At 46.5% G+C, this 27,985-nt stretch overlaps 1 protein-coding gene across 5 annotated transcripts in view; it reads left to right on the plus strand.

The window, feature by feature from the left end:
- The first annotated feature begins 24,358 nt into the window (after positions 1 to 24,358).
- LOC134529456 (guanine nucleotide exchange factor C9orf72-like) overlaps positions 24,359 to 27,985 on the plus strand; it is a 46,009-nt gene continuing 42,382 nt past the window's right edge. Inside the window, exons 1-2 of one of the 5 annotated variants that reach the window (XM_063363575.1) lie at positions 24,359 to 24,461; positions 26,705 to 27,906. In XM_063363575.1, the coding sequence (XP_063219645.1) occupies positions 26,938 to 27,906 (969 nt within the window). In that variant the 5' untranslated portion in view covers positions 24,359 to 24,461; positions 26,705 to 26,937. Of the gene's footprint in view, positions 24,770 to 26,704; positions 27,907 to 27,985 lie in introns of all 5 variants that reach the window. The other 4 variants (XM_063363577.1, XM_063363573.1, XM_063363576.1 and 1 more) reach the window with 4 other exon arrangements.

Here is a 27,985-nt window from a genome sequence, read left to right on the forward strand (position 1 = left end):
CAGGTCACCAGCGAGCGACGCCGATCACCTGCCATCGGCGCCGCCCCCGCAAGCAGCTCCAGGGGCCACCCAGCTGCCGTCTCACCCACCTGGCGCGGGTGGGGGTGTCCCACCTCACCCGTTCGCGGCCTCCCCCAGGTCGCTGGCGAGCGACGCTGTCCACCTGGCGTCGGCGCCGCCCCCGCACGCTGCTGCGGGGGCCACTCAGCTGCCATCTCACCCACCTGGCGCGGGTGGGGGCGGCCCGCCTCACCCGTTCGCGGCCTGCCCCAGGTCGCCGGCGAGCGACGCCGATCACCTGGCATCGGCGCCACCCCCGCAAACAGCTCCAGGGGCCACCCAGCTGCCGTCTCACCCACCTTGCTTTGGTGGGGGCGGCCCGCCTTACCTCGCAGCCTGCCCCATGTTGCCGGCGAGCGACGCCGCCCACCTGGCGATGGCGCCCCTGCTGCAGGGGCCACCCAGGGGTTTCGGCTCAGGCTGGGCCGAGTGGGGCCCGAGGCTGTTGCGCTGATCCTCATCCAGGTGGAGCTGAACGGCCAGCCCATCACCGCGCTAGTGGACACCGCGACCACGCATACCTACATCGCTGTCCACCTCATCCCTGAGGCGGACCTGGTGTGAGAGGTCGACATCGTCCAGCTGGCCACCACTGCGGCAACCACGTTCACGACAGGGCATGCCCAGGTAAGGGTCGGCATAAGGGATTTTGTGAGTAGCACCAGTGCCCTAGTGGTGTACGACCTCCGCGACGACCTGATCCTGGGGCTGCCCTGGTTGGAGCAGGAGGACGCCACAGTCGAGGTCCGGGGGAAGCGAGTCCATGTGGGGACCAGGGGCCGACGGACGGTATATGGACTCAACTTCAGGACCCCGCCACCGCGGGGCGAGCCCCTCCACCTGGTGGACCTCCGCCATGGTGTACCCCCCGTACATGTGCCCATGTTTGATGCAGTCTTGGGGCAGCAGCCCCAGGTGTTTGCCGCCGCGGACCTACTGCGCCGCACCACTATCACAGAACATTGCATACCAACCATACCACACCGGCCCCCTTTCGAGAAGCCCTTTGGGTTTGGACCTCGCGAGCGGCTTGCTATCAGGGATCAAATCACAGAGATGTTAGAGGATGGCGTCATCGAGCCAACAGAATCACCATACAACTGCCGGATCGTCATGGCTAGCAAAAAGGACGGATCTCTCCATTTTTGCATTAACTTCAAGCCCGTCAACGACATCACCATCCCAGCACCACCACCCATCATTAACATCACTGAGGCTCTCACCGGACTGGGGGACGCCCGCATATTTTCGTCTCTCGACCTCAAGTCGGGGTACTGGCAAGTCCCAGTATGTCCCGAGGACCGCCCCAAGACAGTGTTCGCATCCCCCGATGGGCGGCGCTTCCACTTCTGTGCGATGCCGTTCGGTCTGATGGACGCCCCCGCGACGTTCCAGGCCATGATGGTCCGCGTCCTGGATGGGTACATCGGCGAGTTTGACACCGCGTACCTGGACGACGTGATCATCTGGTCACGGACGTGGGAGGACCATGCCCACCATCTCGCGCTGGCCCTCGAACGGCTTGCCACACACGGACTCACGTGCTCGCCGCCCAAGTGTCACATCGGTGCTGCTGAGCTGGAATTCTTGGGGCATAATGTCAGCGCCAAGGGATGCCGGCCCATTCCCGCCCAGCTCGACTTCATCGACAGCAAACAGGCACCCCGCACCAGGAAGCAGCTCCAGAAACTGATGGGGCTGCTCAACTGGTTGCGGTCGTTCATACCCCATTTCGCCACTATCACCGCACCCATGACCGACCTCCTATCGCCCAAGTCAAAGTTCCGGTGGATGACCGCCGCTGAGCAGGCCCTGACCGCGGTCAAGCAGCGATTCAGAGAGTGCCACACCCTATCGCGCCTGGACCCAGACGAACCCATCTTCGTCCAGATGGACGCCAGCCAAGAGGGCATGGGGGCGGTGCTCTACCAGGAAGGGGGAGACGGGGAGCGGCGAGTGGCCGAGTATGCCAGCGCCAAGTTCGGTCCCGCAGAACGCCGCTATCATGCAAACGAGCAGGAGTGCCTTGCGGTGGTGTGGGCCTTAGGGCGCTATCGGCACCACCTCGAGGGGAGGCCGTTCACCCTGCGCACTGATAGCCAGTGTCTGTGGTGGCTGGACTCCGCCCAGGGGCGGAAGTCCAAATTTACCCGCTAGGCGCTCATGCTCCAGGGCTTCGCATTCCGCGTAGAACACGTCCCTGGGCGGCAGAACCAGCTGGCAGACGAGCTGTCCCGTCACCCTGACCCCAATTCTGTCTTCCAGGACCCCCAGGGCTGGGAGGAACTCCTGCCACCACCTCACCCATTAGCCAGCGGCACCACGGCACCTGCACCAGTGGCCCTCTACGCCATCCAGCGGGCGAACCCTACCACCCAGGCAGACACACCAGCCACCCTACTCGCCCTAATGGAGCATGTGAGGCAGGCCCAGGTCGACAACCCCGACACGCAGCGCGACCTGGCTGCGTGTGGGGAAGGGGTTCAGCCCCATCAGCGTAGTCTGAACGGGGTTTTGCAGAATCGGGCCCCAGGTGATATGGACAGCTGGCAGATCCATGTGCCCCCTGCGACGAGGCAAGGGGTCCTTCAATTTTTTCACGACTATGATTTGGCCGGCCACCCAGGGGCTGAACAGACCCAACATGCACTCCGAAAGCTGTTCCACTGGTCAGGGGTAGCGCGGGATGTCCGCGTGCATGTGCGCAGCTGCCAACAGTGTCAGCAACACAAGGCGCGCCGTGCGGACTGGGTAGAACAGCAGCGCCCCCAACGACCGGAGGAGCCCTTCCATACTGTGGCCCTCGACGTCATGGGGCCCGACCCGCGGAACGCGCTTCCTCGTTGTGACCACCGACGTGTTCACGCGATGGTCAGAGGCGTTCGCCGTGTCCAAGGCACGCGCAGGGACGATAGTGGCCCTCCTGGACAGCGAGGTGTTCCCTCGCTACGGGTACCCAAAGACGCTACTAACAGACAACGGTACCCAGTCCACAGGGAGACGTTGGGCAGCAGACTGCCGATGCTGGGGAGTTGAGCATCACACTACCCCGACGTATCACCCGAGGGCGAACCCAACGGAGCGACGCAACCAGGACATCAAAGTTCAGTTGCGCCTCCGCCTGGGGGATGATCACTCGAAATGGGATGTACACCTTCCCAAGTTGCTCTACTGCCTGCGCCGGCGAGTCAATGCCGTTACCGGCCATTCCCCGGCGGAACTGCTCCACGGTCAGAACCTCGCCCTACCGGGCGAGCTGCGGGTCGCCGAGGCAGCAGGGGCAGTCACTCGCCCACCAGCCATTGACCTAAGGGAAGAGGCACGACGGCACCAAGCTCAGTTCCTGGCTACCCGAACCCTGCAGTCAGCCACTCCCCCAACACCACTGGAGCCAGGGCAGATGGTCTATGCCCGGTGTCACCACCTGTCGTCCAGCAGGAAGAACTACTGCGCGGGGCTGAGTCCCAAGTGGGCAGCCCCCCGGGAGGTCTTGCGATACCTAGGCCCCACCACATACCTCATCAGACTCCCAAATGGTAGGGCCACAAAAATCCACAGGGACACCTGCGCCTCGTTTCCACCGCCAAGGATCCCTCTGAGGGTAGGGAGTGCCCAAGGGCCCCCACCCCAAGCGCAGCAGCCTCACGTGCCATGTCACCAGTCGGCCAATCACCCTACCACCAACCCACCACCATGGACACCACATCACCGACATCACCACCCCCATCACCAGCTCCCCATCCTACGCCACCAGCCATGCCACTAGCCACACCACCACCCACCACCTCACCCGCCGACATGCAGGACGTGTGCCGACCCACAATCATAGCTGACGCACCATCACCGATGTCACCATTCGCATCACCAGTCACACGCCCCACGTCACCGACCATGTCACCTGTCACGACTTCCTGCCATCTTAGCCGAATTGAGAGGAGCGAGCTAAGGAGACTTGGGCATCTAATTGACCAGTTGGACCTAGGGGGCGAATGCCCCAGCGGGCCAACTACCATGACCGCTCAGCCATGCCCCGAGGTATTTTACCACCCCGACCAGCCTGAGGTCAGGCAGTCCCACCGAGCGCGCAGGGCGCCGACGAGAGGATGCTGCGAGGGCAGCAGCCAAGAGGTACCCATTGCTCCTCCCGGCAAGGGGGAGGGTGGTGACCAGACAGCTGCCGGAGTGGGAGGGGGGAACATTAGTACCGAGGGACCACGACAATCCACCCGAGTCCGCCAAAATCCGGGGAACCTCAGGGAGTTCATTTGGCACCCACTACGACCACCAGTAGACCGGAAACCACACCCCGACGTACCCCGCCTCAGTGTCATGTCTCTGCTTCCCCCGTTCGCCCAAAACCCAGGAGCCCCGGGACCAATCCCCCAAGGCAGTGTCGGCCTCAGTGCCCTTCTTTTTTTGGGCTGACTATCTTCTGTCAAGCTACCAAATTATCCTCAATTTTGCACATGAAATCATCGAAACTGTCACGTAGTTTCTCAAGATATTGCTGAAATTGTTCTACCCTATCAATGCATTTTTAACACCACATAAAATAAAAAAATTTCTAAACCTTGTTCCTGATGCGTTTATAATATCTCGCACTTTAACCATGTTTCAAGTATTGATAATCGCTGTACATTACATGATTAAAACAAGAAAGCTGTTGACAGGCCAATCATGGCGCTAAGATCGTCGTAGAGGAGAGTTTCCCCTTTCCCCGCTTCGATAAGCTAAGTGGTGTCTGAATTTCCATACGGCTGATAGTGGCTGCAAGCAGGAAGCTATCTGCTTACAGCGTGCATGGCAGGGTTGTCAACTTACAGGCGGATGGTAACGGGATGCCCAGCTGAGCGGACCTCCGCCCTCCCTCTGGCACGCACATTCGAGGGAGGGGGTGATGGTCTGACCAATAAGAGCTCACAGCTGCCTATATTCAAGAGGAGAAGTGCTTACAGAGGGGTGTCCACGACGGGGAAACTAGCCATTTTTCACGCTGCCGGAGCGGGGTGAGGGCAAGTAGGCAGCTCGGCCGGCTTCAGCCAGCCTGCAGGGATGACGTGCGGTTAGGGAGGGGTGTCCACTGTCTAACAATTACAAACAACAAGTCGTCAATGCGGTGGTATGATAAAAGACTGTGTGTTAGCTATTCAAGTGTTTATCATTGATAGATGCCACTTCAGAATGCATTACCACATATGTAGGACATTTTCAAACTGTAAGCACTGCTTACAATGCTTACGTAGAATATTCGCCCCTGACACAAACACAACAAAACTATGCCCAGATTGAGAAGGAACTTTTGGCTATAGTGAATGGTTGTGAGCGATTCTACCAGTATGTTTATGGACGTAAGGTTGTCGTGGAAACAGACCATAAGCCCTTAGAGGCCATATTTAGTAAACCACTAGATATTTGTCCCTTACAACTCCAGCGAATGCGTATCAAACTGCAAAACTATGATCTAACCTTAAAATACAGACCGGGGAAGGAATTAATTGTAGCTGACACGTTGTCAAGGGCAGGTGGTCCCGATGAGGGTTTCAAGCTACATGAGCAGGAGATAGCAGCTCAACAGGGACTAGTCATTCACCACTTACAGGCATCACAGGATATGGTATTAAAGCTTCAAACAGAAACTAGTAGTGATGTTACATTGAGACTGCTTAGAGAAATTATTTTGAAGGGGTGGCCTCTACACAACAGTTAAGTTCCACATGCTGTAAAACCATTCTGGAAATACAGGGAGGAATTAACAATACACGGGGAGTTGATATATAAAGGCACAAAGGTTGTTGTTCCACAATCCATGAGACAAGAAATTCTAGATAGAATTCATTATAATCATATGGGAATACATAATTGCAAATTAAAGGTACGGGAATGTGTTTTTTGGCCAGGGATGTCGAAAGACATTGAAACTCTGGTGAACAAATGTGATGCATGCAGATCAGTTCAAAATCTTAATGGTAGAGAGCCACACATGAACAAATAAATCCCTGATAGACCATTGCAAGTAGTAGCTGCGGATATTTTCCATTTTCAGGGTAGTGATTACCTTTTAGTTGTCGATGCCTATACAAAGTTTCCAGAGTTTTGTCACTTAAGGAATCTTTCCTCTAGTCATGTAGTCACACGCTGCAAAACAATAATGGCCAGACATGTAATACCAGAGGTCCTATATAGTGATAATGGTACACAATTTTATTCACGGGAATTCAAGGAATTTGCTAAGCAGTGGAATTTTCAACACAAGACATCAAGTCCTACATATGCACAATCAAATGTTCTAGTAGAATGATATGTTTAAAGTATAAAAAAATGCTTAAGAAGGAGGTAATTGATCATAAAGACATAATGTTATCTATCTTAGAGTATAGAAATACTCCCATTGATGACACCCTTCCATCTCCAGCACAGTTAATTTATGTCAGGCGTTTGCATGGTTTGATGCCTCACTCTAGGGATTCACTCCAGCCTCAGTCCCAACCTAATATACAACATAACCTAGTGTCAAGGCAAGAGAGACAGAAGCAGCATTATGACAGGCAGTCAAAAGAATTACAACCAATGTCGGAAGGTAGTCGGGTAAGGGTTAGGAACGGAAAGGCTTCTTGGCAGAGAGGACAGGTTGTTAAAGTTCTGGATAGACCCAGATCATATCTAGTGAGATTGGACACAGGCTCTGAAGTGGATAGAAATCGTAGAAACTTAATACATGGTAGTAACAAGGAGCCTTTAATATTTGAGGATTGGAACCGAGAAGTAGATACACAGGAAAGTTCAATATCCAGCCCAGACGCGAATATACAAGCAAAGGGGAAACGAGGTCAGTCTGAAAACAATAGATGTAGTGAAGATGAGGATGAGATAGGATTCAGAGGGTTTGAGAAATGTGAGGTAAGAAGCCAGGGCAGACATAAAACACAAGTTACGGAGGGTGAAGTTACTAGGTCTAGATCAGGCCGTATAGTGAAGCCTCCAAGATACCTAGAGAATTGCCGTCGCCCGGGGACTCGGGTTCGAGACCCGGTGTGGTTCCTAGCAGGAAAGGCTGTTCTCAATGGAATGTCTCCGGGTGGGCGCCAGACTAGCTCTGTTCCTAGTCGAGAGATGGGTCGTGGGGGCGGTTGCCCCTGCGTGGCCTACTAGGACCATTGGCGGTGTTGCGTGGGATAGGAAGGATCCCCTACTTGGTGGTGGTTGGGGTTTTGTATGACTGATTAATTAGGCGCTGAATTAATGCGGTAAATGGCGTGCGCCGTTTATTCCTGCGACTGTGGGTTTGGCGTAATACAGCGGATTACACACCACTTCGTACAGAAGCTGACGTCACGCAATACACAAGTTATACATTACACAGTCACTCTAAAAATATTACGTGAATAAGACGTTGCACAAATTTACTAAGAATGTTACGTGAATAAGGCGTTGCACCAAATTACTAAAATGTTACATGAGTAAGGCGTTGCACAAAATTACTAAAAATGTTACGTGAATAAGGCGTTGGGTGTGATTGGAGGCGGCCAATCTCGTATGTCTTTGCTTCAAGGTGGTGTTCGCGTCCACTGTGGTGGAGCGCGGACCGCAATTAACTTAGCTCAAGTCCTACGTTAGTGAGGTCAGCGCCGGGGCGCGTGACTTTAACAAAAGTTCGGGGTTTCGGGAGGCAGCCCGTGCTGTATGCTGGTAAACTGCCCCGCGGACCAAGTGTGGTGCAGGGAGTTTTGAATTTACGTGGCCGGATTAAGTACTAGACCCAAAGGTTGGACCGGGTACGCATTGAGAGCTTAATAAAAAAGGTTTCGGTGATGTGACTATATTTACCAGGAGTTACTTCAGTGTAGACAAAGGATGCTGTCTCTCCGTGGGACGTGCGTCCGCCCCGGTCCACGAGTCGCGCTGTACTGGCGTAGTGTCATGGCGTCCGGCCGAGGCTCGGTGTCATCTCGTGCCGTGGTTGACCTCATTACGTTATTTTCCAAATTAACAAGTTAACAAGAAATTTTAAGAGTGTTAAATTCTTACATTAATTATTCAAGGTAAATTTAAATTACACATCCCTTCTACGATTTAGATTTAGCATGTTTACGGATTACGTTTTTGAACTGTAAGTCACACGAGAGAATGTTCGTCTTTTGCCAGACTGCTCTGGTGGGGAGTAAAAAACCAACATAGGGGGGTATTAATTATGTCACCTGAAACACTTAAATAATACAGGTAGAAGGCCTCCAGGGGGACACTCGCACACGTATGGACACATTTTCACACGTGAGTGCCCGGGCACTCCTACGTCGCATTTTCATTGAGAGAACGTTTAACTTATACGTAATTTTGTTTTTATTCTGCATGCAATTTATCAGAGGGATTAACTGTAGTGTCGGTCTGGTTATTATGGGTGGCCGGATTCTACCTTGTCTGCCGGTGGCTTGCATGTATCGGGTGGACCATGGCTAGGGGCGCGTTCCGTTAGCGGGGTTGAATACTGGCAGTTGCAGGTCTTGCTTTAGGGTGGCCTTCGGTCGGACGACATCAAACGCCCCCCTCTCGAGAAGCCCGACCTTGCGCCACTAGTGACCCCGCCACGTGGGGGCGCTTCTAGCTTCGGCAGCAGCTCCAGCCAGGTGGTGCTCGGGTGGCAGCAGCTGGTAGGGCCTGCGCTCTGGATCTGGGTCGTCCCACGTCAAGGATCCGGGTTTCGGTACCTTGGTGCGGCCCCGCGGTACCTTCCCCTGGTCGTAGTCGTCCAGGTACCTGGGTGGTCGGCGGGCCCTCTGAGGGCGGTCCCCTGGGGTATCTCCTAGGCCCAGGGCCCCGTGGGAGGGGGCAGGGGTGCCTGGTCGTAGATCTTCCGCGGCCGGGCGCGGTGTAAACTAGTACGGGCGCCTCTCCCGTTCCGGGATGCCGGGCGGTCCCGGGTTGGTGGTCTCGTCATCAGGTTCCATCACCACGGGGCGGGTTTCGTCATCACAGTCTTCCGTCGGGGCGCCGGGGGAATGGGGGAGCTCGGTGATTGAGAGCGTCCTGACGCCGTGCCCTGGCTGTACCGGTGTTGCCGTGAGTTCGTCCGTGTCCTGGTCGATGGGCCACTCGATGAGCGGTTCCCCGGACTCGTCCTCATGGGTAGGTGTCCCGCTGGGCTCACGGGCTACTTCTGTGCCGGTGTTCCTGTCGTGTCTTCGTACACGGGCGTATGTGGTCGACTCTGTCCAGTCCGTCAGTCGTCTCGGGGGCGTGTCCCCCTAGGGTGCTCCCCCGGTATCAGGTGTCGGTGTTGCCCCCTCGTCGGGGAGATTTTCCCCTGGTAGGTGGGCCAGCCGCAGGTCGTCGCGGCGCACCTTTCTATCCCGTCGTCCGTTGGTTCGCACTAGGAAAGTGGTCCTCCCGAGCCGTCGGCATATGGGTTTGGGGGCCACTTTACCTTGGGGAGAGTCCAGTGCAGTAGTTGCGAGGCACATTGGAGAGTGGGTGCATGCGGATAAACATCTGGTCGTCTACCGGCACCGCGGGCAGAGGGTGGTCAGTCGTTGGTGTTATTTCTTGGGCGTACCGTCTCTGACGTTGTCGAGCCTCGCCGTGTTCGGCGGTGCGTCGCTGGTCGCAGTCGGCTGCGACTTCTGCCGGGTGGGGTGCTCCATGTGCGGTCCATTCCCCCGGCAGTGGCAGGTTGTGCCCCAGCACCATCTCTGCCGGTGTGAGACCTGTGGCGGCGTTGCTACGTCTTCGGACACAGAACAGGGCGTCTGGTACGTGGATGTCCCACTGTGCATGGTCCGCCCCCGGTCATATGCGCAGTTGCGCCTTCAGTTCCTGGTTCCGCCGTTCGGTGGGATTTGCCATTGGGTGGTATGCAGGCGTCGTGTGGTGCTCGACCTCGTGGTCGGCGCACCAGGCCTTCCACTGGTGGCCCAGGAACTGACTGGCATTGTCCGTTAAGATGGACTGGGGGTAGCCCCAACGTGATAGGAACTCTTTCGTCAGGATATGGATGAGAGTGGAGGTCCGGATGTTACTGCACGGGCATGCTTCGGTCCACCGTGTGAACAAGTCAGTCACGACTAGCAGGAAGCGTTTCCCACGGGGTGTGCGGGAGTAGGGGCCCAACACGTCCAGCGCGATTGTCTGAAAGGTGGTGGTGGGCTCCCTAGGTCGATTTTGTTCCTCCCCGTCCCGTCGACGTGCCTTCCGTCTCTGACAAACCTCGCACTCTCGTACATATTCCCGGATGTCATGGGTCAGGCCTGGCCAGTGGTAGTGGCGACCCACTTCGCGGCGGGTCTGGTCCGTCCCGGGTTGCCCGGCGAGGTCGTGGTGGTGATGAAATCGTAACGTGGTCTCTCGCGCCTCCGTGGGGACGTAGGTACGCCAGTCGCCAGGGTTGCCCGGAGTCCGCGTCATCACCACGCCGTCCTGCACGCGCCAGGTACCGTGCTCGGCCGCGGTGATCTGCCGATGCCGGCGGTCGGCGTCGGGTGACGTCTCTTGGGCTTGGCATACGCGTCGGTACAAGTCAGCAGCAGTGTTGGGCGGTCCCTCCTCGTCGTTGGCTTCGGCCATGAGGCGGCTAAACGTCGAGTCACCGTGTTCGAATGGGTTTGGTGTGACTGGTGGTAACATGGCATCCCAGTTGTCGTCGTCCCGCAGTTCGGTGTTCTGGTCGGGTTCTCGTGACAACAGGTCGGGCAGCTGATTATCGGTGCCGGGGACATGCTCCACCTCAAAATCAAATGATTGGAGAAACAAGGCCCACCGAATCAGCTTGCCCTTCCTGCCCTGCATTGTGTGCAGCCACGTGAGGCATCGGTTATCCGTCCTAAGTGTGAAGTTTTTCCCCTCGAGGTGGGGCCGGTACTTCTTCATGGCCCAGACTACGGCTAGGCACTCCTGCTTGTTACTATGATATCTGCGCTCTGCCGAGCCGAGGTTTGCACTAGCGTAGTCTGTGACCTCACGCTCGCCGTTCGGGCCTACGTGGTATAGCACCACGCCCACTCCGAGGGTACTCGCATCCATCTGTAGGAAGAGGCGACGTTCTGGGTCTACCTGTGTGAGCATGTGGCACTGTGTGAAGGCGAGTTTAACCTCTTCGAATGCGCGCTGGGTGTGGTCGTTCCATCTGTACCGCGACTGGGGTGACAGGAGGTCCGTCAGGGGGGCTATTGTCCTTGAGAAGTCAGGGATGTAACACCGGAGCCAGTTGATCAGGCCAATGAAGCGTTGGAGCTGTTTCCACGTTTGTGGTACCTCGGCTTCGGCGATCTTTTTGAGGTGGCCCGCTTGCGGCTAGTTACCCGCAGCGCTCACGACATGTCCCAGGAATTCGACCTCATGTGTCCCGAGGTGGCACTTGTGGTGCGCCACAGTCAAGTGGTGGGTGGCGAGGCGTTCTAGGACTAACGTAAGGTGCCGGATGTGTTCCTCCCAGGTCTCCGAGAATATAATTATGTCGTCGAGGTAAGCCAGCGCGAAGCGATCGACATAGCCCTCTAGTACGCACGTCATCATCCCCTGGAACGTCGCGGGGGCACACTTCAGCCCGAATGGCATCGCTCGAAATTGGAATATGCGGCCGTCGGGGATGGTGAACGCGGTCTTATCGCGGTCCTCGGTCCGTATGGGAACCTGCCAGTACCCTGATTTAAGGTCAAGGGTACTGAACACCGTTGCTCGCCCTAGTCCTGCTACCGCGTTCTCTACGCTGATCTGGGGTGGTGGGGCGCCAACTGTGATTGTGTTCAATGGCCGGAAGTCCACGCAGAACCGTAGTGACCCGTCCTTCTTCGGCGTGAGTACAATGCAGGCGTTGTAGCGACGGTTCGATAACACCGTCCCGGAGCATCTCTGCGACCTGTTCCCTGATGGCGCGTTGCTCCCGGAAACCATACCCTCTGGGGGGCTCGTACACCGGGTTGTTGTGGGTGGTCGGTATGTGGTGCTCAGTGACTGTAGTTCGTCTGAGTGGGTCGGACACCATGAATATCTCTTGTCGCTCTGCTAGTACCCGGTCTACGGCGGCGCGGTGCTCGAGTGGGACGTCGTGACGTATCTAATGGAGTGTTACGGCTTCATTAGCCCTTGCGGGTAGAGACCCGACTGCATATACTACTAGCCGCTCTTGCGTGCCGATGTGTACCCGGGTGGCCTTGGTCTCGATTACGGCATCCTGCTCAGCCAGCCAGGGCTGTCCCAAGACTATCTCCTCGCGGAGATCCTTGACCACGAGGGCGGCCACGGTGGTAAGATAGCCCCTTATGCTGAGCTGGAGTGTTGCTCGCCCTATGGTCATGCCTGGCCGGGTATTTGTGGCTAGTTGTAACTCCGTTTGTTGCGGTTGAAGTTTCCCGGGCAGTGCCAGGTGGGGGGCTACGAATACGTGACTCGCCCCCGTGTCGACTATAGCAGCCATGGCTCGCCCGTCGACCTCCACGGGGATGCGCAGGAGGCTGTCCCGTGGACGGGTCAGCTGGTACAGTTGGGGTGACTTTTCCCCTCCTGTGGTAACCGGGGGCGGTGGTTCTAATGGTCCGCCCCCGGGCTGGCGTTTCCTGGCGGTTTATTTGTGCGAGGAGGTGGCAATGGGCAGTCTTTGTGCCAGTGGCGATTACCATTGGGGCAACCTCGCTGGCACAGTAGTAGCCCCAGGACGTCCTGTGGTGCCGCCTTGGTGGGTGTTGTGTCGGTTTGGGGTGTGTTCTCGATAGCTCGTCGTCGGGTCGGTGGCTGGGTAACAGCTGCCCCCTGTTGTGGTGGCTGTTTGAGGCATCCCCGACTCGTGCCTGGTGTGCCCTGTTGCCAGAGATCGCGCAGGTTCTGCTCGATTGCGGCTGCCTGCTGCACGTATTCTTCTACCGACTCCGGGTGGCAAAAATGCATAAATGGCTGGAGGCTGGTGTGGAGTAATGCCGTCACGGTGGGTAGCGCTGTTGTGGTTCAAGCGTGTGGGTTGACGTGCGCGAAGAGACGTAGTTTTTGTGCCACGAACTGTTCGGCCATTTCGCCGACTTTCTGCCGCTCGCCATAGAATTACGAAGTGCAGTCGACCAATGCCTGGTCGGTGTCGAAGCAGCGAGAGAGTGCGCCGATGAATTCTCCCCACGGCATGCCGAACCGTCCCCACAGGTCCCACCATTGGTGGGCTGTGCCTCGCAGCTGCCCGCTGGCCTGTACCGACCACTCGTCTACGGGTATACCTGCCCGGGTTAATCGCACTTCGCAGTTCTCCACGAAATTCCGTGGGTCCTCATGTGTGAGGCCCCCGAATTCGGGTAGCGTGAGCTTGCCCTGGTTATCCTGGGGGCGGTTGTACGTCACGAGATTCGGGTCAGCAAGTGGTGTTGGCTGTTGCGCGTGGCGTTCCCCTTGCGTGGTGTTTGTGCACGTCGTGCATGTGGTCGGGCGAGTGCTCACCACGGTGGTGCTAGTTTCCGTTTCCGTCTTTACGGGTTGTGCGTGGTTCTTTCCCGGGAACTGTCCGTCCCACGGTTGTACCCATGAGTGGTCGTGTGGGTCGTTACCGTGGGTGGTACACTGACAGGTCATGTGCCATGGTCTCGACCCCGTTAGTAGATCCGTTCCCTTAGGCCATAGGCACTGGGTGCACACGACGTCGGTGTTCTAGGTTTGCATGGTGTTCCGGTTATGGTGTGTGTCTTGCCGTGCCAGTTAGTTGATTCGCTCACGGCGCTATGCACGTGGGGTTAGTCCGCGCACGGGGTCGTGCTTGCCGGCTGGGAAGGTGCCCGAATAGCCGCACAAAGCGGAGGCCGATAATGGCCGCAGCGGAGGTGATGTGCAGGTCGTTGTGCGCAGCGACGGCCGAGAGCGCCCGGACAGCCGCACAAAGCGGAGGTCGAAACTGTCCACGGCGGAGGAGGGGGCGCGGATGGGCGTGCGAGGACAAGGTGGGGCGCCCGGACACTCGCACAAAGCGGAGGCCGAGGATGGCCGCTGTGGAGGAGGGGTTGGGCTGTGACGTAGGCTTCTGCGTCGCGTGCGGCACTGGAGTGTCGAGCGGGGGAGGGGATGTTGGAGCCCCTTTGTCCGCTTTCTTTGTCGCGCCGGCCTGTCTGGCCCTAATTCCCTTTGCCTTCGCAAAATGGCCGTCCCGTGTCCGTGTTGTGGCTTGGTGTGGCCGGGGGAAAAAATCTGACTTGATAATGGATAAAAAATTTCGTGTTTTCGTGAGAGTTCTTTGTAATTTTGTGTGAAGAAAATCTTGATTTTTCCTGTCTTCGCCCCACGCAGCGGGCGCCAAATGCCGTCGCCCAGGGACTCGGGTTCGTGACCCGATGTGGTTCCTAGCGGGAAAGGCTGTTCTCAATGGAATGTCTCCGGGTGGGCGCCAGACTAGCTCTGTTCCTAGTCGAGAGATGGGTCGTGGGGGCGGTTGCCCCTGCGTGGCCCACTAGGACAGTCGGCGGTGTTGCGTGGGATAGGAAGGATCCCCTACTTGGTGGTGGTGGGTTTTGTATGACTGATTAATTAGGTGCTGAATTAATGCGGTAAATGGCGTGCGCTGTTTATTCCTGTGACTGTGGGTTTGGCGTAATACAGCGGATTACACACCACGTCGTACAGAAGCTGATGTCACGCAATACACAAGTTATACATTACACAGTCACTCTTAAAATGTTACGTGAATAAGACGTTGCACAAATTTACTAAGAATGTTACGTGAATAAGGCGTTGCACCAAATTACTAAAATGTTACATGAGTAAGGCGTTGCACAAAATTACTAAAAATGTTACGTGAATAAGGCGTTGGGTGTGATTGGAGGCGGCCAATCTCGTATGTCTTTGCTTCAAGGTGGTGTTCGCGTCCACTGTGGTGGAGCGCGGACCGCAATTAACTTAGCTCAAGTCCTACGTTAGTGAGGTCAGCGCCGGGGCGCGTGACTTTAACAAAAGTTCGGGGTTTCGGGAGGCAGCCCGTGCTGTATGCTGGTAAACTGCCCCGCGGACCAAGTGTGGTGCAGGGAGTTTTGAATTTACGTGGCCGGATTAAGTACTAGACCCAAAGGTTGGACCGGGTACGCATTGAGAGCTTAATAAGAAAGGTTTCGGTGACGTGACTATATTTACCAGGAGTTACTTCAGTGTAGACAAAGGATGCTGTCTCTCCGTGGGACGTGCGTCCGCCCCGGTCCACGAGTCGCGCTGTACTGGCGTAGTGTCATGGCGTCCGGCCGAGGCTCGGTGTCATCTCGTGCCGTGGTTGACCTCATTACGTTATTTTCCAAATTAACAAGTTAACAAGAAATTTTAAGAGTGTTAAATTCTTACATTAATTATTCAAGGTAAATTTAAATTACACATCCCTTCTACGATTTAGATTTAGCATGTTTACGGATTACGTTTTTGAACTGTATGAATGTATGAATGTTCGTCTTTTGCCAGACTGCTCTGGTGGGGAGTAAAAAACCAACATAGGGGGGTATTAATTATGTCACCTGAAACACTTAAATAATACAGGTAGAAGGCCTCCAGGGGGACACTCGCACACGTATGGACACATTTTCACATGTGAGTGCCCGGGCACTCCTACGTCGCATTTTCATTGAGAGAACGTTTAACTTATACATAATGTTGTTTTTATTCTGCATGCGATTTATCAGAGGGATTAACTGTAGTGTCGGTCTGGTTATTATGGGTGGCCGGATTCTACCTTGTCTGCCGGTGGCTTGCATGTCTCCGGTGGACAATGGCTAGGGGCGTGTTCCGTTAGCGGGGTTGAATACTGGCGGTTGCAGGTCGGGCTTTAGGGTGGCCTTCGGTCGGACGACGTCAGAATTATACTGCATAGTCCTAAGGAGCAACTTGGCAGTAATGTTTGTAAAATGATGTAAATAGATTTAAGTGCCAGAAACTAAACATTAGCATATTGTGTCCATGCAATACTATATGTTTTGTTGTGTATTGAAACTTGTAAGGTGTCCATGAGGAACTATATGTTTTGTTGAGAATTGAAACTTGTTAGGTGTCCATGAGGCACTATATGTTTTGTTGAGTATTGAAACATCCTTATGTATCGTGCAAGTACTATGTGTTTACAGTTGGTGCAAAAAAATGTATTTTCAAAAGCTTTGTAAAAAGGGGAGATGTTGTGTATCAATACATTGGTGTAGTGTGAGACCTGCACCGGCCAGTTATAATATCTATGAGCGGATGCTCGGTAAATAAAAAGCTCGCAACATGTCGACACGACATCTTGTTCGTTGGTTATTTATTGAATCTTAAATCCCTACACATCGCAATCATAACAGGTACTATGGTAAATTTTGTAACATCTGTAATTGTACGAGTTCTTGTATTTACTGGGGGAAAAAAATTAAAATAATTGTGTGTACATTGGTGTACTATAATATCATAGCTGATTTGTATGTCTGGACATTCAAAAATTATAAATTGAATTTATGTGGAAAGTTGTCAATGTACTGTCTGTCATTAGATATGGTTTATGGTATGAGCTGTATGTGACAATTTTAGAGAGAGAAAAATTCTGTGTAATTTTAGTACTGTTTGTAGAAGAATTTGTACTGCATTTTTTACTGAATATGAAGCTGTTTTATCTATTTTCATTTTGAACAATTCTCTGTAAATGTGTAACTTCATAAATTTGCACTACTTGTATGCACATTTGTAATATTTGTTTGTTGCCACAGTTTATCAGTCTAGATGTTATTACAATACAAATTTTGTACTACAGGATTCACTGGCATTAAGATACATATGTCTTGTCATTAGGTACCTACATCGAGTACAAAGTACAGATTATCATCAACTTTCTTCTTGAGTATATTAAGCACTTCTTTAATGCAGGCTAGTTTCAGGACTCACCACTGAGAGTTTTAAATTTCTATTAATTGTAATGGAACTTTGTCCCAGAAATTTGAAACTACTGTATACAGTCATTTCATGCAGACAATCCAAGTAGGCATCCTCAACTTTCTCAGGAACTTGTACTGAACATTACTTGTGGTACACTGCTTTAATGTATGTGTCACACAATTGCCTTTGCAAAAAATTGTTATAGAATCAGTCAAATTAGTACTTAGAAGTATTTCATTTAAATTCTTTAGTTTTATTGTTAACTTAATGAAATTGTAATTGTGCATTGTGTTCCTATGAAAATCTAGGAATAGGTTCTTGTTTCTGCTTGTATCAAATTTTCTAAATTAATAAATTTATAATGAAAACATTTATGAAATTGTGGTAGTTATTTTTTTTTGCTATTTCTAATAAGAGCAATGTTTGTTAAAAGTTAGTTGGACCTCTTTCCCCCCCCCCCCCCCCCCCCCCCTTCCCATAAAACAGGGATGGCGATTAGCAGTATTGAATACGCATGCCTCTGCGCAGACATGTAACCTAGCGTGCTGTGTTTGCGCTGAACGTGTTTTCTAATAGGACTTTTAAAGATTGAACCTATTATTTTATTTGTGGAAAATGTGTGTTAAATCCAACACAGGTTGTTGATTTACCTTTCATCTTATTTATTAGTGAAGTGTGGATTTTTAACTATTAATCATTACACTGCTCTTTATACTATTAATCACTTTATTTTATATCACATCACAATACATCTTGTTCCAATATTACAATCAACCACAAGATACATACGCCATTTTATATAACATTTTCTTGTTCTTTTTTCATAATATATTTTTATTATTACACACTCTTATTGCCTCTACCAGTGCCAACATAATAAACAAAATGAAAATTACCTTCCAACATCCTCCCTTAATTTTCAATTTTGCTTTTACAAAATAGATTTACAAAAAAAATCACTTATCAGTAATTTATCACATCTTACTATCACATTTACAAGTTACATCATTTCAGAACACCCTTTTATAAAAAAATTACAGATTAAGTCAACATCTGTAATATACAATTATAAAGATAAAGTATCTACACAATAACAGCACATTTAAATTTTTCAAACTTTATTGTATTAAGTGGTTTTGTTAGACCATCAGCAATATTTTTTGAACTTTCAATGTATTTTATTTCAATTTTGTTTTCCCTCAATTGTTCCATAAGAAAATGATAACGTACATCAATATGTTTACTCCTTCTATTGAAAACTCCATTATTAATCAATTTTATAGCACTTTGATTGTCCAAATTCATAACTACTTTTACTTCCCTGTTAAGTATGTCTTCAAGTAAGCATTTTAGATACAACAACTCTTTTACACAATCAGCGGCAGCAATATATTCAGCCTCAGTACTGGACATAGCAACAATTGGTTGCTTCCTTGAGCACCAAGCAATTGGCCCTCCAGAATAGAAAATTACATACCCAGATATACTTTTACGAGTTTCAATGTCATTAGCATAGTCGGAATCACAAAATGCTTCAAGGATATTACTATTATTATCATCTTTCATATAAGAAATACCTTTATCAATGGATCCTTTCAGATATTTCAAGGTTTGTTTCACATTCATAACATCATTACTTGAAAAATTTTCCAGATGTCTACTTTCAAAGTTCATTGCCAATGCAATGTCAGGTCTAGTTTTACTTGATAGGTAAAGCAAACTGCCTACTGCTTCTCTCATTGGGAAATTACTGACTCTACTATCAGTAATTGAATTTTTATGTGCCTGACAAATAGGAATACTAGATACTTTGGCATCAGTCATGTTATACGTGTCAACTACTTGATTAGCATACTTTGACTGTTTCAATATAATTTTATCAGATTTCTCATCAATTGTCATCCCTAAAAAATATTTAGGTTTATAATCTATTTTTATTTCAAACTGTTTACTCAATTTAATCAACAATCTTTTCATTTCTACTTCATTATCTCCTATCACAATACCATCATCAACAAAAAGTGCTAAGATTATCTTAGAATCTCCAGTCTTAAAAATACATCGTTCAACACTAACAGCATTTAATCCATTCTCAGTTAAACTCTTTGAAAAACACTGATTCCACTTCAGTGGAGCTTGTTTCAACCCATATAAAGCTTTTTTGAGTTTTACTATTTTTTCTTCAAACCCCTCAGGTAATTTCAAAAATATGTCTTCATCAAGGTTACTATATAAAAATGCAGTCTTGATGTCGAATTGAATCATCTTATAACATTTATTTGCAGCAACAGCAAAAATGAGTCTTAAGGCTGCATTACTGACTACTGGACTAAATGTTTCATGGTAATCAATGCCCTTTTCCTGTTCAAACCCTCTAGCAACCAGTCTAGCTTTATACTTTCCATTATCTTTGATAGTAAAAATCCACTTGCTACTAATTATTTTAGAATTGTCTAGATCTTTTTCTTTAACATACTCCCAAGTATTATTCTTCAATAAAGATCTTTTTTCTTCTTCAATTGCTTGTTTCCAAATGTCCCTATCATTTCCTGTTATAGCTTCCTCATAAGTAAGCAACACATAGTCATTAAGTCTAACAGGAATTCTCCTATTTCTTTGAGGTCTTACTTCATTGTATTGATTCACATTTCCTTGTATAGATTCATTTACTACTTGATCTTGATTCCTATTTTCACAATTTCCTCCTATCTCTCCAACTATTTCAACTAAAGAATCATCATTGTCACACTCAGGAATTTCATCTATCAGTTTTACTTGTACTTTACTCTTATTACTAACATCGGATTGTATTTGACATTGAACTTGTTCTGAGAAAACTACATTTCTAGAAATAACAATTTTTCTAGCTTTAGAATCCCACAGCCTATATCCATTCACAGTATACCCAATGAATATATATTTTCTAGTTCTACTGTCCAATTTTTTTAAATGTCCTGGTACATGACTGTAAGCATTACTCCCAAAAATCTGGAGTCTGGAAAGATCTGGTTTTCTTGAATTCCATTTTTCAAATGGAGTACATTCAAGAGTTTCAGTGGGACTTCTATTCATCAGATAGGCAGCAACCCTAACAGCTTCTCCCCACATTTCTTTGTTTAACCCTGAGTCAAATAAAAGAGCCCTTACTTTCTCAACTAAAGTCCTATTCATTCTTTCAGATTTCCCATTTAATTCAGGTGAATATGGAACAGTATACTCAAGGACAATCCCTTTTCCCTTACACCACTCTTTCAAATTGTTACATGTGTATTCACCTCCATTATCACACCTAAACCGACCTATTTTTGAGTTCCATTTTGTTTCTACTTCAGCTGAGTATTGTTTGATAAGATCAAACACTTCACTTTTCTTTTCTAGCAGATATACCATAACAAAGTGAGTAAAGTCATCAAGAAGTACAAGGAAGTACCTATTCTTGTCCCAAGTATCTGGGTCTATCGGCCCACAAAGATCGGTATGAATGATCTGAAGAGGTCTAGTAGCCCTTTCTCTTATACTACTGAACGGCTGCCTTGTTTGGCGAGCCGTCACGCAGGTTTCACACAGTTTCTTGGACGTATCCAATATATTTTTCTTACAAACATCCATTCCATGACTCATACTCAAAAGCTTACTCATATTTTTAAAACCAATGTGCCCTAACTTTCTATGCCATGTTAGAGCATCTCTTTCCTTTACAGCTACATTACTTTCATGACTAACCTGTTGATAGTTCATAGTTAAATTTACTGAATATAAATTATTATCTAATTTCTGACCTTCTATGATACAATCACCTTTCTTAATTTGAACTTTGTCATCAATAAAATTAACTGAACCACCTTTTGAGGTTATAGCACTCACAGAAATTAGGTTTTTACTTAGATCGGGAACATATAATACATCACTCAAGTTACACTCCTCAGTAATAACATTACCTTTCAAATTTGAATTCATAGTCTGAGTTACTTTTGCTACACCTATTTCAACATTTTGTTTTTCTACATTTTTCATTATTTCTTTATTATTAACCATATGTGAGGTTGCTCCAGAATCAATCACAAACTCAATCTTAGCATCTACATTTATATTAGAAGAAAGTTTGTTTGAGGTAAGGAAGGATACCTGATTTGTATTTTTATCTTTCTTTCTAAAAAAACAGTCTTTTTCCAAGTGATTGTTCTTCTTACAGATTGAGCACGATTTTTTCTTTCTGCATTGTGAAGCAAAATGCCCAATGTCATTACAGTTGAAACATCTCTTTACACTTTCATTATTACTATTACTAGGCCTACTTACCCCTGGTCGAAAACTGTTGTTAGTACATTTTCGAGCTATGTGACCAGTCATTTTACATTTGAAGCATTTTATTTCAGTTTTGAACGCTACATTGTCGGTACCGGTATTGTTCATAGTCTCATTTCTGATCTCCTCGGCTATAAGTCTTGAGGTTAGGGTAGATAGAGTCTTCTTGTCATCTGGCATGGACTCCCAGGCGCTTATAAAATACTTGAACTGTTCAGGTATTATACACAAAATCTTCGAAATGATCATCTCCTCCGTGATTTCATTTTTCAGAATTTTCAGTTTGTGAGAAAGATTTTCAAGATTACTGATGTTGGTGGCAATGTCCAGGTTCTTTTCATACGAAAAATTGAAAAACTCCTGTAATAGGTTATATTTTTGTTGTTCACTGTCCCGTTCATAAATTTTACACAATTTGTCAAACATTGATTTCGAATCTTCACAGTTTATTATATGTATAAGCGGTCCTTTTTCGATGGTGGTAATTATTAGCTTCTGAGCTACAGCATCACGTTTCATCCACAAAGTTTTTTCTTTCGATTCAGGATTATATGGTTCACTGCCATCTACTATCGACCACAGTTCCTGAGATTTTAGTATTATTTTCAACTGGAACTTCCACACATTAAAGTTCTCAATGTTTTTAAGTTTTTCAACGCTTTCCTCCTCCTTCATAATTACGTTGATGTTTTTTTTTTTTTTTTCACTCTTTTGTTAGGTACATATTACACATGCCACACTAAGTTTTACGATCGCAATCCTACCCACACTTACACTTCCTGGGCCCATAACCTGTTGATTTACCTTTCATCTTATTTATTAGTGAAGTGTGGATTTTTAACTATTAATCATTACACTGCTCTTTATACTATTAATCACTTTATTTTATATCACATCACAATACATCTTGTTCCAATATTACAATCAACCACAAGATACATACGCCATTTTATATAACATTTTCTTGTTCTTTTTTCATAATATATTTTTATTATTACACACTCTTATTGCCTCTACCAGTGCCAACATAATAAACAAAATGAAAATTACCTTCCAACACAGGTTTCTATTATTTTGTTTTACAATTACTGCCGGTAATTTCCCAGCTACAGCAGTGTGAAAAAGCTATTTTCACCACTTCTGAGAAGCTTGGTAATCATGTTTTGAATAAGCGGACAGCATTTTTAATTGATAGCAACATAGTTTGTGTGTGTCTTCTTTCCACAGATAAAACCATTGTAAATATGTTTAATAATTAGGCATGAAAAAACTTCTCATACCGCACTACAGTATAGTTTATGCACCAGGTTCAGCTAACTCAACAAACAACCTTAGGAGCATATGCAGGGTTCTCATAAATGACAGAAAAGGAAGAAACTGTATTTTGAAAAATTTGAATCTAAGTTATATTCTCGAGTCTCCAATTTTCTGAGGACCAACATTGTAAATCCATGAAATGTTATATCTTGAGACCAGGGTATAGTAAAAGGTATCTATGGCAATTTTTGCCCAGAAATAGTGTAGAAACAATAACTTACACAAATATACAATTATGGTGAAAGTCTACTCTCCACTCTTTCCTACCCTTTTCTCGAGTCTCCAATTTTCTGTGGACCAACATTGTAAATCCATGAAATGTTATAGCTCGAGACCAGGGTATAGTAAAAGGTATCTATGGCAATTTTTGCCCAGAAATAGTGCAGAAACAATAACTTACACAAATATACAATTATGGTGAAATTCTACTCTCCACTCTTTCCTACCCTTCCCAAAAAATAATGTCATAGGGAATCTAACGTAACATTTGCGTTACATTGTATTTCTTGTTTTAATGTAGGTAACCGAAAACTTTTCCAATGCTGGAGTATGCAGCTGCAGTATGGGATCCCTTCAATGAAGGAGAAAAGGTTCAGAGGAGGGCGGCTAGGAGGGTGAGAGGTAGGTGGAGAAGGCGAGGGCGAGAGGATGAAATGAAGTTAACTACAGACCATCAGTGATGATGAAGGAAATGGGGTGGAGTACATTTAAGGACAGGCTAAGGGTATAGAGGCTGTTTAGGGTGGTGAAGGGGGAGGGAGGATGGAAAAGTTTAGGTTCCCAATTAATCAGAAGTGACTACAGAGGGTGAGGGAACAACAGTGAGAAGATCCGAAGGGTTTGGTGGAGGACAGAGAGGGGTAGACAGTCGATGGTGGTGAGGGAGTGTAATGTACTGAGGGGGCAGCTGGTGAAGGTTGGGGGTGTTGGATTGTTTAGGGCACCTAGGTCTGGAAAGGGAGTGATGTATAAAACTTTCCACCAGGTGAAAGCCCAATTGCAAACCATAGTTATTATTATTGTAAACAAAACTCAAGGGCGAAGGTGAGGCCAAGGCCTAATTCTGCACCCTTCACAAAGGATCACCACTCATGTGCAATGGAATAAAAAACCGGGGGTCACTTTGATAAAGTAAAAAGCTGAGAAAAACAATTTAGACTCTACACGTGGGGACGGCAATCGTTTGCGATTCAAATTTAGTGCGAAAATCCACATAATGATATGTTCGGCAAGTCGGTAAATCAGTTAACCTCAATGCAATTTCTGTCGGAAAGACCAATTATGTAACAAATAAGGGGATGGTCATTACATTTCGAATCTATATATGACTATATGTTTGTCAAACGTAGCTGCGGTCAGGATTAGTCTATAATGTAGTCAAGGTCACATGAACTTTTAAGCTGGTTGATAAATATATGGGTTCATTCTCCTTTATTATAACATTTTGGTGTTACCAGATACAATAATTTAAAATTTTCTCATGGAAAATACGCTGACATACATACGATATCTTCACGTTGTATTTATTTTGCTTTCCGTCAGATGAGAGTTATTATGACATCTTACGCACATACCAGCTGTTCGCGAATGTAAAAAAATGGCCGCCATCTTCTTACGTGAACAAACTGGCCTCAGTTTTCAGAGCTTATGCTCCATCTGTAACTTTCTCTAATTTTTGTACCCGAATGTCTTGTAATACCGCCCTAAATTGCCAAAATACCTATAATCCAAATGCGCTAACGTCGTAGGATCAGACACTGCGACTTAATGCGCTGCATATCGTGTCACCCAATTTTTTGATGACTTTCCTATTTTGTTCTTCTACAATATTTGGTAGTATCTATGGATTTCACAAACATGTTATTGTTTACTTTTAGTTTAAAATTTTATCATCGGAAACTTTATTTAGAAGAATGTTTTGTGTGTAGCGTTTATTTAGATTTATTGTATTAATGGTATATATGTGTAATATAGATTAACTTGCATGAACTTTCAGTTTTCAAAGAGACATTTTATAGGGTTTTACATCAATTTTGGACATGTAATATTTTTTTATGAGTAATTATGTAACGCTAACCCGTCATTGGTTGCGTGTGACAGTTCTTCTCACATTTGCTTATTTAGTTATTAAATCGTATCTGAGTGAATGTAAGAACACTAGGTTAATAAGAGCATTTTTCACTGCTCTTAGGTTTAACACACAAACTACCTGCAAAATTAAATGATATCGTGAACGCTTTTCAAGAAAAATATTTTTGAAGTTGTGAGTGTATGTATGTTAAAGGCCCAATTTCCGAAGCTTTGGATGGCACCAAATTTAAAAAAAAATTAATTAAAAAACTATCAATGATAGAATGAAAATTTTGCAGGTGTTATCAGGATAGTATTACAATAAATTGTACCAAGTTTCATCAAAATCTGAGAAGGTGTTTGATTGGACATGAACTGACCCTCTACATTTGCAGGCTGCGCAGCTCAGGCCAGGCGGGCCCAGTGTGCGCTACAGTCCGGGCCAGGCCGGGCGTGTTTGAACTTAGAGCAAACCCCTATTTCTTTCTCCTTGTACATTTCTTTTCGACTTTTGTTATGTGTAATGAATTTGAAATGATTTTTCTTTTTTGTCATTTATTTCACTCCAAAATCAACAGTTGATGTACCACTTACAGATTTAATGCATGAGGACACAAGGGTCTAAATAACTTAAATTCTTCAAGAATAAAAAATTGTAGAAAACTAATCATGACTGCAGGAGGGTATTCATCTTAAAATTCAAGTAATTAACCAAGCATCACCCTTAGACCTTATGAACTTGTATATATGAGGGTTGTCAGAAAAGTTTCTGACCTCAACATGAAGAGGGCAGCCCTCTACAACAAAAATTGGGGAATGTGTTTGCTCATGCTTAGAATGTACTCTCTGAAATTTCAGCCATTTTGGACATGCATTTGTTTTTTAACAATTGTTTGCATTAGTCTATACATATTTTTGTGTGAAAATGGAAAATGGACTTATTCAGCTGACATTGAATGTTCGTTTTTGAAAGGCAATACACCTATGCAAATTAAAGATGAGTTGGACACTGTGCACGGGACTCTGCACCATCATTTACGTCAGTGATATTTTGGGCAGTTGAATTCAAACCGTACCAGCTTGGGTGACGATGAACGTTTGTGACACCATAAACTGCAAAGGGGGAATTGGCTCCAAAAAAGGAAGACTGTTCCTTTGGCTGGAAAAATGATGGACTTTTCTTGAAAAAAACATGATGGGAGCATATTACGCATCATTACTTGACAAGCTGAAGTAAGAAACTGCAGAAAAAGTTAACATTTGCAAAAACATATAATTTGGTTTCACCAAGACAGTGCACCAGCTCACACCTCAGAAATTGCCATTGCGAAAATCTATGAATCGCGATTTGAACTGCTTGACCACCCTCCTTATTCACCAGATCCGAATCACATTGACATTTTTTGCTTCCTATGCTAAAAGTTGTGCTTGGAGGTCAGAGATTTTTTGTCAAATGAGGAGGCCATACCTTCATAAACTATTCCGCATCCAAAATGGCTAAAATTTCAGAGTGTATATTCCAAAACACAAGCAAACGCATTCCCCAATTTTTGTGACAAGTGCTGCCATGTTAAGGTTGGAAACTTTTCAGACAACCCTCGTAAAAGTTACCATCTCTTCAAAAAGTTTTGTTTTTAATATTGTTAAAAATAATTAGTAAAACATCAATTACATCCTTGCTTCATTTTAATTTTTACCCACAGGATGCCAAATGTAAGGAAGTACTAAGCAGCTTTATTTATTGACTATGAATATGCAAAACCAATTTGGGGGTGTTTATAATAGGTTGTTTTATTCTAAATAACCTGACAACATTTTATAAGCTGCATGAGTTTTTTCTCCAATTTCTGCAAAAATGTAACTTATAATGTTCAGGCATGATTAGTAATAAATCAGGGAAAGATCCCTGCCAAAATACAAAATACTTGAGGGCATCCTGTAATTCTGGACAGTCCCAAAAATGGTAGCCTATGTGAATTTGATGATATTCATGAGACAGCTGGTGTTCACACACAAATATCTGCATTACATTATATGTTTCGAATAGTAAAATATCTCTGTACTGTAAACAATTATTGTTTTTAAATGATTTAAATAATGAAAAAAAATATTTTTTTCTTTGTTACAGCTTTAATCACTTGAAAAATTCTTCAAAAGCAATCTCCCATCCAGATAATCAAATTTGCATGAAGAAATATAAAGTACATCCTGGGAAGACTTAACAATTTTTAAATCATTTAGATTATAGAGTTAGCTTATTTTATGCTTCTACTTTTTACATGTAGGTTATTGTCAATCTATAAATAGCCATGAAAAAATCATTGTGATCAAACTGTTACAGTTTGGGGTTATAAAATCGCTATGGTTGTGACAATGGCTTCATTGAAAGCCTCAGCTCCTAATAATAGTAATGACACACAGAAAAGTGAATTTTATTCTCTAGCTGATAGCCCAAGTGATGATATGCAAAATAAACTGTATTTTGACAGTTCTGACAGTTTGAATATTATACGTTCAGTTGCAATGAGTGCAAATGTTGCACTTGCAGTTGTTGATGAGGTGAAACATTTTATTCGTGTCAGTTCTTTTAAGACTGAAAGTTTACTTGAAAGTGGTATTTCCACTGCTGCAGACAATTCAAACATTGATGTGGAACAAATAGAAGAAGAATTTGTACATGAAAATACTAGCAAGCAAGAACATGAACATGATTACTTTTGTAATTTGATGTCATCATGTTCTTTTGTTTTACCTTCAGAAGATGATGATATTGTTTCAGCAGTAGTAATTTCAAAATGGGATGATGTAATAGGACCACAGACAGTTCATGCATGGCTTAAAATTAATTTGATATATGATGAAGGTATAATTCTAAGTGAACAAGCATTTAGAAATTCATTTAGTAGTAAAATATTGTCAGCATCAGACAGTGCTTACTCATGTGTTTGTAGTTGTGGATTTTCGGGTGTGCCTGCTGGCAGTGATCAAAAAAGAATTGAGCCTTTGCATGATTTGTACTTTTGTAAGAAAAGACTTAGAGTTTTGAAAGCAATAAAGTACATCACAAGTCATACTGTAAACTATTCTAGTGGAAGTATATTTATCAGTGACAAAACAACGGATAGGAACATAAGTGTCTTCATTGTGCCTGAACTTGATCTTGTAGCTCTGTGTGTAGTGTTTCATTTGAGAGACAAAGAGCGAAGGATACCATATTCTGTTGCTTTTGTGGCCAGCTGCCGCCACTATGACACTTGTCTTCAACTAAGTCACTATTGTGGACACTGGTTGCAAGAAAGCTCATTTCGTATTCAAGAACTGTTCCTGCAGGTAACTTTGAAACTATTTTATATTTTATGTCATATGTTTTATTGTGTAAGCCTTAGTTATTGTATGTGGACAGCATAGT

This window comes from Bacillus rossius, chromosome 2, assembly GCF_032445375.1.
Source record: "Bacillus rossius redtenbacheri isolate Brsri chromosome 2, Brsri_v3, whole genome shotgun sequence".
Classification (NCBI taxonomy): Eukaryota; Metazoa; Arthropoda; class Insecta; order Phasmatodea; family Bacillidae; genus Bacillus; species Bacillus rossius.